The sequence below is a fragment of the Eublepharis macularius genome, chromosome 5 (genome assembly GCF_028583425.1).
Source record: "Eublepharis macularius isolate TG4126 chromosome 5, MPM_Emac_v1.0, whole genome shotgun sequence".
Taxonomy (NCBI): Eukaryota; Metazoa; Chordata; class Lepidosauria; order Squamata; family Eublepharidae; genus Eublepharis; species Eublepharis macularius.
The window spans coordinates 30,540,257-30,557,224 of NC_072794.1; the positions used below are offsets into that span (position 1 = coordinate 30,540,257).

Genomic DNA, 16,968 nt, shown 5'->3' on the forward strand with positions numbered 1-16,968 from the left:
GAAGGCACAGTTTTCAGAAATTGGGGTTTTTACAGTAATTCAAAGCCTAAGACCAGAAGGGGGAAATCTCCCTCAAACCTGCATCTTCATGTTAATTCCCCCTTCCCCCTTAACATGTGGGATCATTTATGTCTTATCCTGATGTCACCTGATGTCATGATCTTGTGAGTTACCCACCCCATTTCACTGGCTGCCTGAAGTAGTGAAAAGTATAACGTCAGGGTCAAGTGATCTCGTACAAGGCACATTATGTGCAGTGGGGGGAGGTAGAGATGCTGCAGTTAGGACACATTAAAGATTGCTGGGCATCACCTGTGCTCTTCTGGTTGCTACCTTCCAGTTGCTCCCCTGCCAGGGCCAGCGTCAGCACATGGCGAGGTGGGGCAGCTGCCTGGGTCCATGATTTCTGGCGGGGCCCACTGTTGCACACTCCCTACTTCTTTTCTTAGCACTCACCCCCTTACACTGCCTGCTTGTGAGCGCCTTGCCACCTCTGCTCCCAAATGCATATGCTGAGTAGAGATGAGCACGAACAGCAATACGAACAAAAAAAAGCCACGAACAGCCCAATCTGCTGTTCGCGAACAAGCTGTTCGTGAGGCCCCATTCTAAACGAACAGGTGGTCATTGCAAGCCCTATTCGTTGCTGTTCGTCAAGCCAGACAGTCTGGCACCTGCAATCAAGTCCCTTGGCAACTTAGGCAGCGATTGTCTGAACTCTGTCTGAACTTCTGCTGTTGCCCTGGAAACCCCAATATAAGCCCAATTTAGCTTGATAGGCAGGTCTTCCTTTCAAGTGTACTCCAAATTTGTTACAAGGGAGCAAAGACCAGGGGGGAGGGGGCTCCTGGCTTAGTTTGCAGACAGTGGAAAGGGAGAGAGAGTTGCTGTTAGCATTTTGATAGAGAGAGTGCATTGGAGCTTGAATTTTCTTTGTGTGTGGTGCTGTAGGGATCTACCCTTTCAAGTTCCAGGGCTGCTGCCAGGCTCTGGACCAAGCTATTATTTATTATTGGTACCTTTCCTGGTGCCTGCTCAGGTAAGGTTTCTGGGAGTGGTGTGGTAGGGATCTACCCCTTCAAGTTCCAGGGCTGCTGCCAGGCTGTGGGGCCAAGTTATTATTTATTATTGGTACCTTTCCTGGTGCCTGCTCAGGTCAGGTTTCTGGGAATGGTGCAGTAGGGATCTTGACCAAACTTGGATGATGGCTGGAGGAAAGCCTGCTGGCCCCCATGAACAGCCAACGACGAACATGTTCGTGAACAGGGCCATGTTCGTGGTTGTTCGTGAGTTCCTCTTCGTGGATGGCAACGAACATCATGTTCGTTTTTTTTCTGTTCGTGCCCATCTCTAATGCTGACTAGCACTGCTGGAGAAGTTCATGTGGATAGTGCACAAAGCATCAGCATTTCTGGTGGCTATGGCAGTAGCACTCATAGCTGCACCCACCATCCAGCACCATTGGAGAAAGGGCCTGCAGACAGTGAGGGTAGCTGTGACTGCAGGGGATGGGAGTGCTTGTGAGAGGACAAAGGAAGAACACACAGGCATGTGGGGGCATGTGGGTGGGAGGACAAGAAGGGGAGCCTAGTAGTGGGCAGGGAGGGGCTGAGCACAATCTGCCCAGGGCCCATCCCTACCTGGAACCGACTGTCTCTCCTGCTTACGGTGGTCCATTTGGCCTCTGCTCTGCTAGAGCCCATTCTTTCTCCATAGTGGCCCCCACTTTGTGGAATGGGCTTGCTCCCTGAGAGAGTAAGGGAAGCACCATCTTTAGAAGTTTTTAGGAGACATTATAAGGCCTTTTTATTTGTGAGGGCTTTTAATCAGAGGTAAATTGCAGACATTGGCAGAAAGAGGCTAATAGGAGTATTTGTTGTATTTTGTATGTTTTAAAATTTGGATTGTAAGCTGACCTGGGCCACAATGGAAAAGGTGGAGTATGAATATTTTAATAAATAAAACTCATGGATGCCATTTTAGGAAGCAGCCCATTAAGTGTAACGTGCAGTTCTGCCTACAGTACATATCTGATTGGCTTTGGGTCTTCTCTTTAATTCCACGGCTGCTACAGGGCTTGTTTATCTTGTCACTTGATGTGAGCATCGCTACAGAATCAAATAGTCTGGGTCACTGAGGACAGCTCTGGTGAGGATGATCGTTTTAATTCTGCTTTCAAAAGAAATAAACAATGAACTTTAGTGATGCGTTTCCAGTGGCTGTTTTGTCATTCTTTTGGAATTTCTGTTTCCAATTGTGTTTGAGTTGCCTGATGTCCGAAAGGCGGGTTATAGGTAGGGAAAAAAGTAATGGAGGTCAGCTGACCGGCTCAGCGCAAGGGGGAAGCAGAGAGAGCAGTTGCCATGGGCACAAGAAGAAAAGCACCTGTGATTGCAAGGGCAGCTATGCCCGCCGGCCCTGAAAGCACAGAAGATGAGCAGCGTGAGCGGAAATGGGCATAGGAACCAACTGTCAGGGCGTGCCGCTGCTGCCGCTGGGTGTGGCCCTGGGCGGTCTGCTCCTGACGTCATAGGGGGGCCAGGGATGCTGCAGGACCCTGCTCTGTGGAAGGAGGGGCGGTATACCTCACCCAGACTCCCTCTCAGTCCACTCGCTGGCCTGCTCAACCTGGCCTGCTTGCCCCCTGTGTCCTTCTTCATCCCCTCCTTCCAGAACTCTCCTCCAAACCTCCACTCTTGCATTGCACCGTTCTCACTCCACATCATCACTCCTCATTCACACCCACCACCACCGGGCTCTTCCCAGCCAGCTTTTATAGGGCTTCCTTCTACTGTCCCACCCCTCTTCCAGCCTGGTCTTGGGCTGCACCAAGCAGTTGCAGCTGGGGTAGCTGATCTGGCCCCACTGACCAGCACCAGCTGTGCCTTGTTCCCTGGTTGCCCAGCCTCCCTGCCTTGGCTGATTGCTGAAGGCCTGTCCAGCTGCAGTTCCCTGGCTAGCAGCCCGGCCTCCCTGGCTGAGCTGATGGCTGAAGGTGGGTCCAGCTGCGGCTCCTTGGCTGGTTGCCCAGGGTTTCATGCCGAGTGCCTCCACTAGCCCCACCTGGAGTGGCTTGGCTTTTGGCAACTCCTGGGCCAGGCTACTATTTTCTAGCTGGGGCGTGGCTTTGGGTTGTTGGGGCTGCTGCTGCTTCTCCTCCTCAGGTAAGGCCTTTGGGTGGGTGACTGCTGGGCCCCCAATCTCTCTGCCCTTGCCCCCTTCCGCCTTGCTTAGTCCCCTTTCTTTTCCTAGGGGAGTGGGACTCGCTGGCCTCTCTCTGTCTCCCCCTGCCTCCTGAGGCCCTGGGCCTTTGCCCCTTGCCCCTGGCACTGGCAGGTTCTGGCCCCATTTGCCCATGGGAGGGGTTGGCCTGCTGTCCCCCAGCTGCCCCCTCTGCCTGCCAGTCAGACCGGTTGACCTGCTGTCAGCCGGCCGACCAGTTGACCTGCTGTCTGCTGGCTGACCAGTTGACCTGCTGGCTGCTGGCTGCCCCCTCTGTATGCCTGTCCGCCCAGTTGACCTGCTGTTCCCTCCTACCAAGTCTGGGGGCTGGGACCCAGACCCCGGACACACCCCCCCGCTTGGCTTTGAGTTGTGGGGGTCCGGTTCAGTCTTGAACATGCGGGACATGAAGTCTGCGTCCACATGCTGTGCCCCCTGGCGGTATTTGATGGTAAATTGGAAGGGTAGGAGGGAGAGGTACCACCGCAGCACCCTGGGATTGTGCGCCTTCATGCGGTGGAGCCACTGCAGGGGCGCATGGTCCGTCAGCAGTACAAAGGGGTTGTTGGCCAGGTAGTACTGCAGGGCCCCCACTGCCCACTTGACTGCTAGGGCCTCCCGCTCCACTGTGGCATAGCGCTTCTCTGCGGGCTGTAGCTTCAGGTGCTGGAGGTGGGTGGGCCCGTCCGGGCTAAAGACAATGATGTCGTCAATGTAGGCCATTGCGTATGCCCGGCACTCGCCCAGCACCTGGTCCACTAGTCGCTGGAATGTGGCTGCCGCACCATGGAGACCGAAAGGCATTTTCTTAAATTGAAAAAGACCTCGGGGGGTGGCGAACGCTGTTTTCTCCCGATCCTCAGGCCGCACGGGCACCTGCCAGTATCCCTTGGTTAAATCGAGAGCCGACAGGTAGCGAGCGGACCCCAGGTGATCCACCAGCACGTCTGCTCGGGGCATGGGATAGGCATCGAACTTGGCCACCTTATTCAGCTCTCGGTAATCGACGCAGAAGCGGGTGGTCCCGTCCGGCTTGGGCACCAAGACTATTGGACTCCTCCAGGCACTCCGTGAGGGCTCAATCACCCCCAGCTGGAGCATCTCGTCCGTCTCCTTTTCCACTGCCTCCCAGCGCTTTCTAGGGATGGGTCGCCACGTAGCCCGGGCCGCCTGCCCTGGCTCGGTTGGGATGGCATGCTGTATCAGGCTGGTGCTACCCGGTCTGCGGGAGAAGACGCCTGGTACCTGGGCCCATAGAGCCTGTAGCTGGGCCCGTTGAGTTGGGTCGAGCTGGGGGTCCACCTTGGGCTCCTCGAATTCTGGGCCTTCTGTGGTCCACGGCAGTTCACTGGACCGGAGTTCCAGGGGGTCCTCCGCCAGCTGGCACTCCTCGCTGTCCCGCTCGTACCACCTCTTCAGCAGGTTCACATGGAGCGTCCTCCACCGGCGCCGGCCCGGCCCGCACTGCAGCTCATAAGTGGTGGGACCCAGTACCCTCCGAATTTGGTAAGGGCCCCTCCATGGGTCCCCCTCCTCCCGTGGGAACACCGAGTGGTGTACTAGGACCTTTTCTCCGACTTGGAAGGTCCTCATCCTTGCACCCCGGTCGTAGGCAGCCTTCTGCTGCGCCTGGGTGTGTGTTAGCTGGCGGTTTGCCTCTGCCTGGGACTTCTGCACCCGCTCACGGAGCTGGCTCACATACTCCTGTATGGGGGGAGCAGGGCTGCTGGCGCGGGGACTCCACCGTTCTGCCAACCGAGAGAGCATCCCCCGTGGCTTGCGCCCATATAGCAGTTCAAAGGGGCTATAGCCGGTGGATGCCTGTGGGGTCTCCCGGAGGGCGAACATGAGGGGGTCAATGTACAGATCCCACTGGTGGGGCTTGTCCCGGGTCATCTTCCTCAGGGCTTCCTTGACGGTCTGGTTCAGACGCTCTGCCAAACCATCCGTCTGAGGGTGGTAAGCCGAGGTGAATACCTGCCGGATCCCCAAATTCTGGCAGAGTTGACGCATGGCTTTGGCACGGAACGGCCCCCCCCCGGTCCGTCAAGATTTCGTCCGGCAGGCCCACCATTGCAAACAGCTTGGACAGGGCCCGTATCATCCCCGGGGTCTGCATTGTCTTTAGTGGGATGACCTCCGGAAACCGCGTAGCATAGTCCACGATCACCAGGGCAAAGCGGTGGCCCCGGGGTGTGCGCGGCAGCGGGCCGATAAAGTCCATTGCAATGCGTTGGAAGGGTGTCTCCATGACGGGCAATGGGGAGAGGGGGGCCTTTGAGGGGCGTCGTGCAGCCACCCGCTGACAGGTGGGGCATGAGCGGCAGTGGGCCTTCACGTCCGCATTCACGGAGGGCCAGAAGAACCGCTCGAGGACCTTCTTCAGGGTCTTGTGGTGCCCCAGGTGCCCGGCCCAAGCATGCTCATGGGCCATGCGGAGAACTTCCGCCCGGTAGGCTGCCGGCACCAGTAGCTGGCGGACCTCTCCCTGGCCATTTGGGGCACGGGCCAGACGGACCCAAACCTCTCCTTGCTTCTCGATGCGGGGGAGCCGCTGGGCCCTTCTCTCATCCCGCACTTGCTCCTCCTCACGAGCTGCCGTATCTCGCAGGCGCTGCAAGGACTCGTCTGCACCTTGGGCATTGCGGAACCGGCGGTCTGCTGGAGGACCTGCGGGGTCCTCGGCCTGTGGTTCGGCCACTGGTCCACGGGAAGGGCCCTCGCTGGGGTCAGCTGCCTCCTCTACCTGCAGAGCCACAGCAGCTTGGGGGGTTGCCAACGCCCCCATCGCCTCCCTGAGTAACCGGGAAAACTCAGGGGCATCTCTCCCTAGCAGCATGGGGAGGGGTAAGTGGGCCACCTTGACGACCTCTATGCGGCGGATCGCCCCCAGGTATTCCACCGTGACCCAGACCGCAGGATACGGCAGGGTGCGGCCCATCACATCTGTCACCGGGATCCAGCGGTGCACTGGGGTGGCAGCTGGGACGAGTTGGGTGTGGATCGCCGAGACTGCGCTCCCTGAGTCCAACAGGGCCTGCAGGCTCTGCCGGCCTATCCTCACGGTGGCGCGCAGACTCTCTATCCTCTTGCCAGCTGGCGGGTTAATTTCCCAAGCCAACGCACATACCACTGGTGAGGAGGCTGTGGGGGTGCAGGCTTGCATCCGCTGCTCCACGGCCTGCATTAGCTCTGCCTGAGCTGTTTGGAAGGCCGCCTCCAGCTTCCTCCACATCCTGTCCAAGCATTCCTCTAGCCACAGTCTGAGGTCTGCTGGGGCTACGGCATTGGGATACATCCCTTCGACTGGCGCCTGCGTCGGAACGACTTTCCCCATACGGGCCACCAACTTGTCAGGGCGTGCCGCCGCTGCCGCTGGGTGTGGCCCTGGGCGGTCTGCTCCTGACGTCATAGGGGGGCCAGGGATGCTGCAGGACCCTGCTCTGTGGAAGGAGGGGTGGTATACCTCACCCAGACTCCCTCTCAGTCCACTCGCTGGCCTGCTCAACCTGGCCTGCTTGCCCCCTGTGTCCTTCTTCATCCCCTCCTTCCAGAACTCTCCTCCAAACCTCCACTCTTGCATTGCACCGTTCTCACTCCACATCATCACTCCTCATTCACACCCACCACCACCGGGCTCTTCCCAGCCAGCTTTTATAGGGCTTCCTTCTACTGTCCCACCCCTCTTCCAGCCTGGTCTTGGGCTGCACCAAGCAGTTGCAGCTGGGGTAGCTGATCTGGCCCCACTGACCAGCACCAGCTGTGCCTTGTTCCCTGGTTGCCCAGCCTCCCTGCCTTGGCTGATTGCTGAAGGCCTGTCCAGCTGCAGTTCCCTGGCTAGCAGCCCGGCCTCCCTGGCTGAGCTGATGGCTGAAGGTGGGTCCAGCTGCGGCTCCTTGGCTGGTTGCCCAGGGTTTCATGCCGAGTGCCTCCACTAGCCCCACCTGGAGTGGCTTGGCTTTTGGCAACTCCTGGGCCAGGCTACTATTTTCTAGCTGGGGCGTGGCTTTGGGTTGTTGGGGCTGCTGCTGCTTCTCCTCCTCAGGTAAGGCCTTTGGGTGGGTGACTGCTGGGCCCCCAATCTCTCTGCCCTTGCCCCCTTCCACCTTGCTTAGTCCCCTTTCTTTTCCTAGGGGAGTGGGACTCGCTGGCCTCTCTCTGTCTCCCCCTGCCTCCTGAGGCCCTGGGCCTTTGCCCCTTGCCCCTGGCAGGTTCTGGCCCCATTTGCCCATGGGAGGGGTTGGCCTGCTGTCCCCCAGCTGCCCCCTCTGCCTGCCAGTCAGACCGGTTGACCTGCTGTCAGCCGGCCGACCAGTTGACCTGCTGTCTGCTGGCTGACCAGTTGACCTGCTGGCTGCTGGCTGCCCCCTCTGTATGCCTGTCCGCCCAGTTGACCTGCTGTTCCCTCCTACCAAGTCTGGGGGCTGGGACCCAGACCCCGGACACCAACTTGCTAAGAGTCACTTCATACATTGTCAGAAAAGTCACTTTGTGGAGTGGAAAGATGTCTGCATGAGCTGACTCAGGGCTTCTCTACATATTGCAGAGGAACAACCCGAGGACTTTGCCTCAGACGTACGATGTGAATTTTCTGCCTCCTTCCCACTAATGGCCCCTTTCTGCTTGCAACCAAAGCAAATAGGGAGAAGAAGCTAGAGAGAGGCAAACACTCTTCTCCCTACTGTTTTTGCATTTGCAAATTGCCTGGCAGAACCACTCTTGGCTCCGTTGTTAAAATCTTGTTAGGTAAGTGGTGGCTACATGTAACTTTCACAACAAAGCCAATATCAACTGCACTGGGCTGGGAAGTTTGCAAATGTGAAAACAGCAGGGGTAAATGGGCTAAAGTTTCTTCTTCTTTGGGGTTTCCAAGACCCCAGGGGTGAAACTGAGAGGCAAGGGGGGTGCATAATTACCATTGTCATTTTTTGGTGCAGTGGGGAAGGGGAGTAATTAAAAATTGCCCTCTGTTGGAGGCAGTTTTTAATGAATTGCCTCCCCCCACCCCGCTCTACCTACAGCTTCCTTATCATGTTGGAAAATGATGTCATTTTCCATCATGGTAGAGGAATGCCTCCCCCAGGTGTCTTTCCCCCCAACACTGGCAGGTGAGCAGAGGTGGAAGGGTGGGGGCAGGAGATCTCTCACTTCCAGCAGGGGGATGGAACACCTATTCTCCCTACTTGTTTTTCTTGTAAGCAGAAAAAAACTAGTGTATGTAAGGGAAGGGGGCAGAAAACTCATGTCCAATGTATGATACAAAATCCTTGTTGCTGTTCACTGGCAAACACAAGGACTTTGTAATGTGTAAATGGAGCTGTTGTGGTTAAGTCCCCCTGAATACTAGTGTTAGGAGGCAACATTAGGGGAAGGCCTCTGCCTCTATGCCTTATCATGGTTCTCCAGAGTAACTGGTTGGCCTCTGTGCGAAGCAGGATGCTGTAGTCCACTGGTCTGAGCAGGCTGAAATTAAATCCAACGAAGGCGGAGGTCCTGTGTCTGGGTTGCGGTTTGCTGGGTACAGAGATCCGGCTCCCATCTCTTGATGGTAGCAATCGATGGAGGCTCAGATCATGACGGTTGCCGGATCGGCATTTTACTATCTTCGCCAAGTCAGGCAGCTTGCCCCCTACCTTGCTCCCCGTGACCTAGTGGCAGTGATCCATGCAACGGTTACCTCCAGATTGGATTGCTGTAACTCACTCTATGCTGGGCTGCCCTTGGGCCTGCTCCGGAAGTTGCAACTGGTCCAGAATGCAGCAGCATGCCTCTTGACTGGGACTTCATTCTGGTCACATGTGATACCTGTGCTGCGCCAGCTGCATGGGCTCCCAGTGGAGTTCTGGGTCAGGTTCAAGGTTTTGGTATTGACCTTTAAATCCCTTAGTGGGCTGGGACCAATATACTTGGGGGACCGCCTCTCACCCTATGTTCCCTGGAGAGCATTGGCTCAGCAGGAAAAAATCTACTAGTGGTCCCTGGCTCCAAAGAGGTTCGTCTCACCTCGACCAGGGCCCAGCCTTTTCGGCCCTGGCCCCAACCTGGTGGAACTCTGTCTGAAACAGTTCAGGCCCCGTGGGACTTATTAGCATTCCACCAGGCCTGCAAAACAGATGTTCTGCCAGGCTTTTGGTGGCTGAGGCGGGCGGACCTCCTTTTTGGTCTCTCATTGAAGGTTGGGAGTCTCCTCCCCTCTTGGTTTTTACTAGTTCTGTTGCCATCTGCTGCCTGGGACTCACGATGACTAGATGCGGGTTGCATTATAGTGCTGCTGGACTAGGTTGTTGTATTGCTACCAGTTTTAAATGCTGTTCTTATATTTTATATAATGTTATTTTAACTGTATTGACTCTATGCACATTAGCCACTTTGAGCTTGCTTGGTGGGAAGAGTGGATTACAAATTGAATACATAATAATAAATAATAATAAGGCAGGGCTCTTCTTAGGTTCTTATGAAAGTTGCCACTTCTACAAATTCTGTAGATAGCCTTAGCTGAGGAGGGGCTGTTGCTCAGTGGTAGAGTGTCTGCTTGGCATACAGAAGATCCCCGGTTCAGTCCCCAGCATCTCCAGTTAAAAGAATCAGGTAGATATGAAAGACCTCTTCTTTGTGCTGTGGAGAGCCACTTCCAGTCAGAGTAGAAAACACTGCCTTGATAGACTGAGGGTCTGACTTAGTATAATCATGTTTTCAAGCCATTCTTCCTCAGCCTTCCATGCTGACTTACCATACAGGATTGTTGTAATGATTACGAGAAAATAATATCCATGAAATGTTATATTATTATTATCCTTATCCTCCTTTAGCAAGAGACATAAAAGTGCCGACAAAGCTTCTCTGTGTTTCATCAGTTACTGTTTTCTGTTTCACTGATTTTTTTTAAAGAACGTCCTTTCTTTTTTCCCCCTTCCCTTTGCCTTTGCAGACCTTCTCCGGAGGAAACTCAGCAGTGGCGTAACTCTCTGGAGAAACTCCTTCAAAATCCCTGTAAGTCTGTGAGGAGCCTCTCCCACTTGCATTCATCCCAGTATTGTTGCGGGCTAAAACACTGCACTGAGGTTCTTGGAGCAAGGGGAAGATACAAAGTTCTGTAATGAGCTTAATCTCTATTATATTTATTTGTTTTAGAAAAGCCAAGCTGTTATTTAAAAAAAAAAACATGGTGCTGTGCCTCAAAACACAAATGAGATGAAAGAATCCAGGGACACAGATATTAAAGGTGCTAGCTGTAAGGAAACGAAATAGGAGAAAAAATCTTTGCCTGCTTCAAGCATCCACACATGCCTCATGTGCAAGGCCCAGGGCTTTTTTTCAGCTGGAACACGGTGGAACGGAGTTCCGGAACCTCTTGAAAATGGTCACATGGCTGGTGGCCCTGTCCCCTGATCTCCAGACAGAGGGGAGTTGAGATTGCCTTCCGCGCCTAGCGGCGCGGAGGGCAATCTAAACTCCCCTCTGTCTGGAGATCAGGGGGCGGGGCCACCAGCCATGTAAACATTTTAACCGAGGGTGATTTAAACTTTTAAAAACTCCCCCCTTGTTCCACCTGACCCCAAGTGACGTCATTGGTCCTGGGAGCGTGTACGCACTTTGTGTGCATACATGTGGTACCAGGGGCACCACCTCCCGCCAAGAGTTGCCCCCTGTGCTGGCAACCCACTGAGTTCCATCACTTCTTTTCCCAGAAAAAAAGCCCTGGCAAGCCATGGCACAACCACAAGTCAGCTGGTGTTACTGGGATAAGGGAGATTCTTTCCAACCACTGACATGATTTTTGATCAGATTTTTGAGCCCTTTGATGTGTTTAATCACACCTACGGGGAGACCATGTTACATGTATTCTGTATTCATCTGATTGCCATTAAGTCTGAAAGAGGCAACACTCACATTTTCAGCTTGGATACCCATGCACTAGAATGCAGGATCCTGGCTCACAGGTACTGAAACTGCAATTATGCATGGTGCCCCTTTCAGACAAAATGGTGATTGGATGTATCCAGAACACTGTATGTAGCATGTCCTTTCCATATGCATGGAAAACATAATGACGGATAAGGGTTGATGTTGCAAACTGAAACTGGCTTAACAGTCATTAGGTTTATACATAGGGCAGGTGTGTGTGTGAAAGAGTGAGAGATGTCATGCTGAAACAGTACAGTGGAGGAGTAGTGCATGCCTACTGGACCCTAAGTGGTGAGAATGTCACCTGAAGTCATATGATTGCACTTTTAAAAGAGAAAAACTTTGACAAACCAGACATCCATGTAATCGGGTGGTCAGGAATGTTAGCTGCGCTGCTGGGGGTGCTGTACATGTTTGGGATGCTTACACGTTATTAGAGACACACAAAAAGTGCAAGCAGCCATGTCAGTCTATTAGTAAAATAGTAATGCCATATCTTTTTTATTAGGATCAACTGAAAATCACAAATTGCTAGTCAGCTTTTGGGTTTCACTGAATTCTTGTGGATAAAAGGCATGGTTTCCCATGTGCAATGTGACAGTTTTAAGATGGTGATTCAGGATTCTCTTTGTAGGCTAAATTAATTTGTGTCTAGTGCAAAAGATTTCTGGTTGCACAAACCCATTCCAGGAAAAAAAAGGTGGCCAACCTCTCTTTGAAAACAAAGCCAGGAGTTATTTTAATCTGTTTAGTTCTGTGAAACTCAGAAAGCTCTCTGTGTTATGTCCTGTCAAGTCACTTCTGACTTATGTTACCCTTATGAATGAATGACTAACAGCCTTGCTCAGGTCATGCAAACTGCAGGCTGAGTGTTCCTTATTTTGTGTCTTTTTCACTCCTATGAAATAGATGGTGCTACTGCTGTTGTTTGGATTCTTTCTTCTGTTTGGCTTTTGAATATTTTTTGTGTGGGAGAACAAAGCGTTTTGTATCTGATGGGACTGTGGACAACTAGCGATTAAAAGTGGTGAACTTTCCTTTTCTGTGCAGATGGGCTTGCCAGCTTCCGGAACTTTCTCCAGTCTGAGTTCAGTGAGGAGAACATTGAGTTCTGGATTGCTTGTGAAGATTATAAGAAAATCAAATTACCTGCCAAAATGGCTGAGAAGGCCAAGAAAATCTATGAGGAGTTTATCCAAAGTGAGGCTCCCAAAGAGGTCAGTGGGTAGCAATGAATGGGAAATCATGTATTGGCTGTTGATGGCAACACACAATCCAGCTCCATAGGCTATTGTACCCTGTAGCTCCTCAGAGCTCCAGCATATGTAGTAAGTGCCATACAAGCAAGTACTCCCTCATGCAAGGAATATTCTTGTATACAAATCCAAACCCTATGCAGGCAGAGCTCTGTGGGAACAATTTGTTCATTTGTTTATTATACTCATTTCTATTCCACTGTCTTCACAAAAGATGCTTGATGTGGCTTCCAGGCAATGTCAAAATAATATCACAAGGAATTATGTAATAAAATCACATTTGAAAGATAATCAACAGAAAATCTGGGTAAACAAGTACATTTTTAGTTGGCATCAGACAATTAGCGCACTCACTACCTGCTGAATATCTGTTGAGAGTGCTCTGCAATCAAGGTACCCCCACAGGAAAAGCACTGTCTTGTGTCATGTTTTCACACCCTCTTATTTTAGATAATGGTGTCACGGCCATAGAAGGTAGAGCTTCCGCTGATGACCACAATAACCTTCCACTCCTTCCAATATCCTGTCGTTCTAGAACACATAAGGTTCTAAGCAACATAACCATCACTTTCAAACTAGAAGAGAAATGGAAGCCGTTGTAAATTTTTTTAGCACTCATGATATAACATGCTCTGAAACTGATGCCAAATAGCAATCTTGCTGCGATATTTTGTACTAGCTGATACTTCCAATCTGTCTTCAAGGGCAGTCCTGCATAGATCACACTGCAGTAGTGATTACAGCCTGAATCATTATTAAGGAAGGGCTGTTAACTGGTGAACCAACTGAAATGAATTGGGCAAAGGTACAAGGTGTTGTATTGGAGAGCTGAGCCTTCCATTGCAAACATGGATCTCACAGCACCCCTATAATGTGAACCTATTCTTTCAAAGCAAGTGTAACCCTATCCAGAACAAGCTGGCTCCTCAATTTGTGACCTGATGCAGAATTGACCAACATCACCTCCATCTTGTCTGGACTGAACTTTAGTTTACTGTCCTTCATCTAGCTCATTAGGGCCTCTGTTCGTAGCATATATTCAAAATCTGGATTTCAGACCTCATCTTGCAATGTTTACACCCAGGAGCTAAAATATTTCATTTAGAATTTGTGTTCCTGATGTTGAATGCATTCTGATCCATATTCATTTCAGCTGTAACTTACAGGCTCTGACTAGATGTATGTGTGTTGTTGCTACCAATTCCAAATTTGTTTGGCTGTGAGAGGCATGTGAACATTCTCTCATTAGGGAACATGACAAGTATGATTCCCACAGGTATCGTTTTCTGCTTCCTCTCAACCAGGTGAACATTGACCATTTCACCAAATCTGTGACGATGAAGAACTTGGTGGAGCCATCTGTGAGCACCTTTGACCTGGCCCAGAAGAGAATCTTCATCCTGATGGAGAAGGATTCCCTGCCCAGATATGTCCGCTCAGATATATATCAGGAGTTAATCAAGTAGCAATGCTGCAAAGCTGTGCGAGGCACTGGTACCATCACCTTTAGGCAGGGCCCTTGCTTACTCCAATAACCAGACTTGTTTTTGTTGTTTAACTTGGTAGTTGCTCTCATTTTATATATATATCTATATATATATTCTAGCTGATAACGTTCAGATGGCTGTGTTGTTAAAGTCCTGCTCTCACTGTTTTGGTCTATCTCCTGCTGGAGATTATTCCCTTTTACCTTTCTCTCCCCATTCCTGCTCCCACTGTACAAATAGAGAATCCAAACACAGAATACCAGCCGCATGTTGTAATCTACCAGGAAGTTAGAGCGGCCCAGGCCAGGAAGCACCACGGGAGCAGCTCAGTTCAGACCCGACAAACATTGCTTAGACTGTTGCCTCTCCTGGCCATCTGCAGGCCAGGGGCGCACCAGGAACTTTTACAGGAAGGTTAAGAGCCCTAGCCATGTGCTGGAAAATCCCCATTTTGGTAGAGCCCTGTGGCACAGAGTGGTAAGCTGCAGTACTGCAGCCCAAGCTGTGCTCACGACCTGAGTTTGATCCTGGCGGAAGCTGGGTTCAGGTAGCCAGCTCAAGGTTGACTCAGCCTTCCATCCTTGTGAGGTCAGTAAAATGAGCACGCAGTTTCCTGGGGGTAAAGTGTAGATGACTGGGGAAGGCAACGGCAAACCACCCCATAAAAAGTCTGCCAAGAAAACATCGTGGTGCGACGTCCCCCATGGGTCAGTAATGACTCGGTGCTTGCACAGGGGACTACCTTTACCTTTTTAAAGCAGGGACTGTAGGGTTGCCAATGCTGGCTTGGGAAATTCCTGGAGATTTGGGGGTGTTGCCTGGGAGGGTGGGGTTTGGGAAGGGGTGGGAGGTCAGCAGGGATGGGTTGCCACAGAGTCCACCTGCAGAAGCTGCCATTTCCTCCAGGGGAACTGATCTCTGAGGCCTGGAGGTCAGTTGCAATTCCAAGAGAACTCCAAACACCACCTGGAGGCCGGCAACCCTAGGAACTTAGGAAGCAAAACTAAGAAGTGTATTGAGCTCCTTCTCCTGTGTTTGGCTAACAGTGCAATCCTAAGCAGACTTATGCCAATTGATTTGAATGGACACAGAAGGGTGTAACTCTGTGCTGGACTGCACAGTGGGCCCACCAGTTGTGCAGGCCTGCTGTACCATAAAAAGGGTCAAAGAGAAAGTTGCAGCTGTTCAGGTAGTGGCCGATGTCTGTCCAGCACACAGTGGCAGTGTTAAGGGAAGCCGATTTGCAAGTGATACTATTCTCCAAATAACAGTTACTAAAAACACTCCCATTTGGAGACAGAGGCTGGGAGAAGAATAAATCAAGCCATCTGTGCCCCAACAGTGTGACATGTTTAGCAACCCAGCTGTGTTATCTGCTTTCATTTCCTGCATTAGATATATTGAGGTTATCATTTCCCTAAAGGCCCTGCAGCATAGCCTCAAGTGTCTACGCACAGCCTAATGCAATACTCTCCACATTCTGTTTCTCAATTGTTCTGTTTCTCAATCCTGTGGCGATGTTCTTCCTATTCCCTCTCTCTATAGCAGTCTTGCCAAACTGATATTTTCTGCCCAAATCTTTCATCCCACGACAAAAATGTTAATGGAATACATATAACACCATTATGTAGGAATTTCCCCCCTGCGTGAACTACACTGAAATGAATGGAAAATATACAGGAGCACCAATGGAGATAGTGAATTTAAATTTCAAAAAAGGTTGCTATGCAAATGGAGCAACAATCACACAGCATTTTTTTCTCCCCAACTTTCTCTGTGCATGTAGTGAGATACTTAGAATAGCACTGATCAGCTGTTCAGCAAAGGAAAAAGACACTAACAATGCAATCCTAAGCAAAATCATGCCCGTGAAAGCCCATTGGCTTCAATGGATTTAGAAAGGTGTAATTCTGTTTAGTGTGTAATTCTGTTTGTGAATCCAGTCCCTAGCTTCTTGTCCCAAGTAGTCATAAGGTACTATTCTGAGGACTTGATCAAGTCTACATGCACATATCTGCCTGGTGTATTCTGCGGATAGGGAGCTGCACACTCGACACCTATTTGTGTGCATATGATACATATCTTGATACGTCTATCTATCCCATTATTCCACAATGCACTGGCTTCTCCATGACCCTCCCCATTCTTTGGTTTGTTCCTGTCTGTTGAGTTACTTTCATTACAAAGAAGGTTGAGGTTTTCAGAGAGAAGTGCTGAGTGTACTTCTAAATTTTCCTTTTTAATGAACATTTAAAATTTAAATTTATTTCTTTATTTTTTAAAAAAATCTGAAATAGTTGGGGAATTAATATGATGATAAAATGACCCCCAAACTGAAATGCATTTTTTAAAAAAACCAAAACTGCATACACTGGTTGCCAACCCTTTCAAATTCAGGGTGAAAAGCAAAAATACAAACTCTAGAGAGCTCTTGCTGGTCTGAATATTTTTCTTACATATTTGGTTTATTTGAATCAAGTTTAATGTATGTTTTAAAATATTTACTTAATGGTCCCATTGACTGCATCCTGTGGAGTCTGAAGTGACCAGAACTCAATTCTATTTTGAGTTACAAGAAGAGCACTTCCCACGAACTACACATGGAGCTCTTGCTTGCTAATGCTAGCTTCAGGTATAGAAAAGGTCATACCTAATATGGCTTATCTCCTCTGAAGAAAACCTTATGTTCTCAGTACACTTTCAAGTTGATAGGTGCTCATGTCTTGTCAGGGCTTTTTTTCTGGGAAAACAGGTGGTGGAACTCAGTGGGTTGCCCTTGGAGAAAATGGTCACATGTCTGGTGGCCCCGCCCCCTGATCTCCAGACAGAGGGGAGTTTAGATTGCCCTCCACGCCGCTGAGCAGTGCGGAGGACAATCTAAACTCCCCTCTGTCTGGAGATCAGGGGGGTGGGGCCACCAGACATGTGACCATTTTCAAGAGGTTCCAGAACTCCGTTCCACTGCGTTCCTGCTGAAAAAAAGCCCTGTGTCTCGTGAAGTTGAGAGTGTTTCTGTCTGATAGTTCTCACACTCAGGTAGGTCCCTCATTTAAACTCAGATTCTACCATGGTCTCATTCATTTAAATGGGTCTCATAA

At 50.8% G+C, this 16,968-nt stretch overlaps 1 protein-coding gene across 1 annotated transcript in view; it reads left to right on the top strand.

Annotated features, from left to right (window-relative positions):
* Positions 1-14,685, top strand: part of LOC129329724 (regulator of G-protein signaling 5-like) — a 38,408-nt gene extending 23,723 nt beyond the window's left edge. The window contains exons 3-5 of the mRNA XM_054979292.1: positions 10,151-10,212; positions 12,178-12,344; positions 13,688-14,685. Of these exons, the coding sequence (XP_054835267.1) occupies positions 10,151-10,212; positions 12,178-12,344; positions 13,688-13,849 (391 nt within the window). The 3' untranslated portion in view covers positions 13,850-14,685. The remainder of the gene's footprint in view (positions 1-10,150; positions 10,213-12,177; positions 12,345-13,687) is intronic.
* The last annotated feature ends 2,283 nt before the right edge of the window (positions 14,686-16,968 follow it).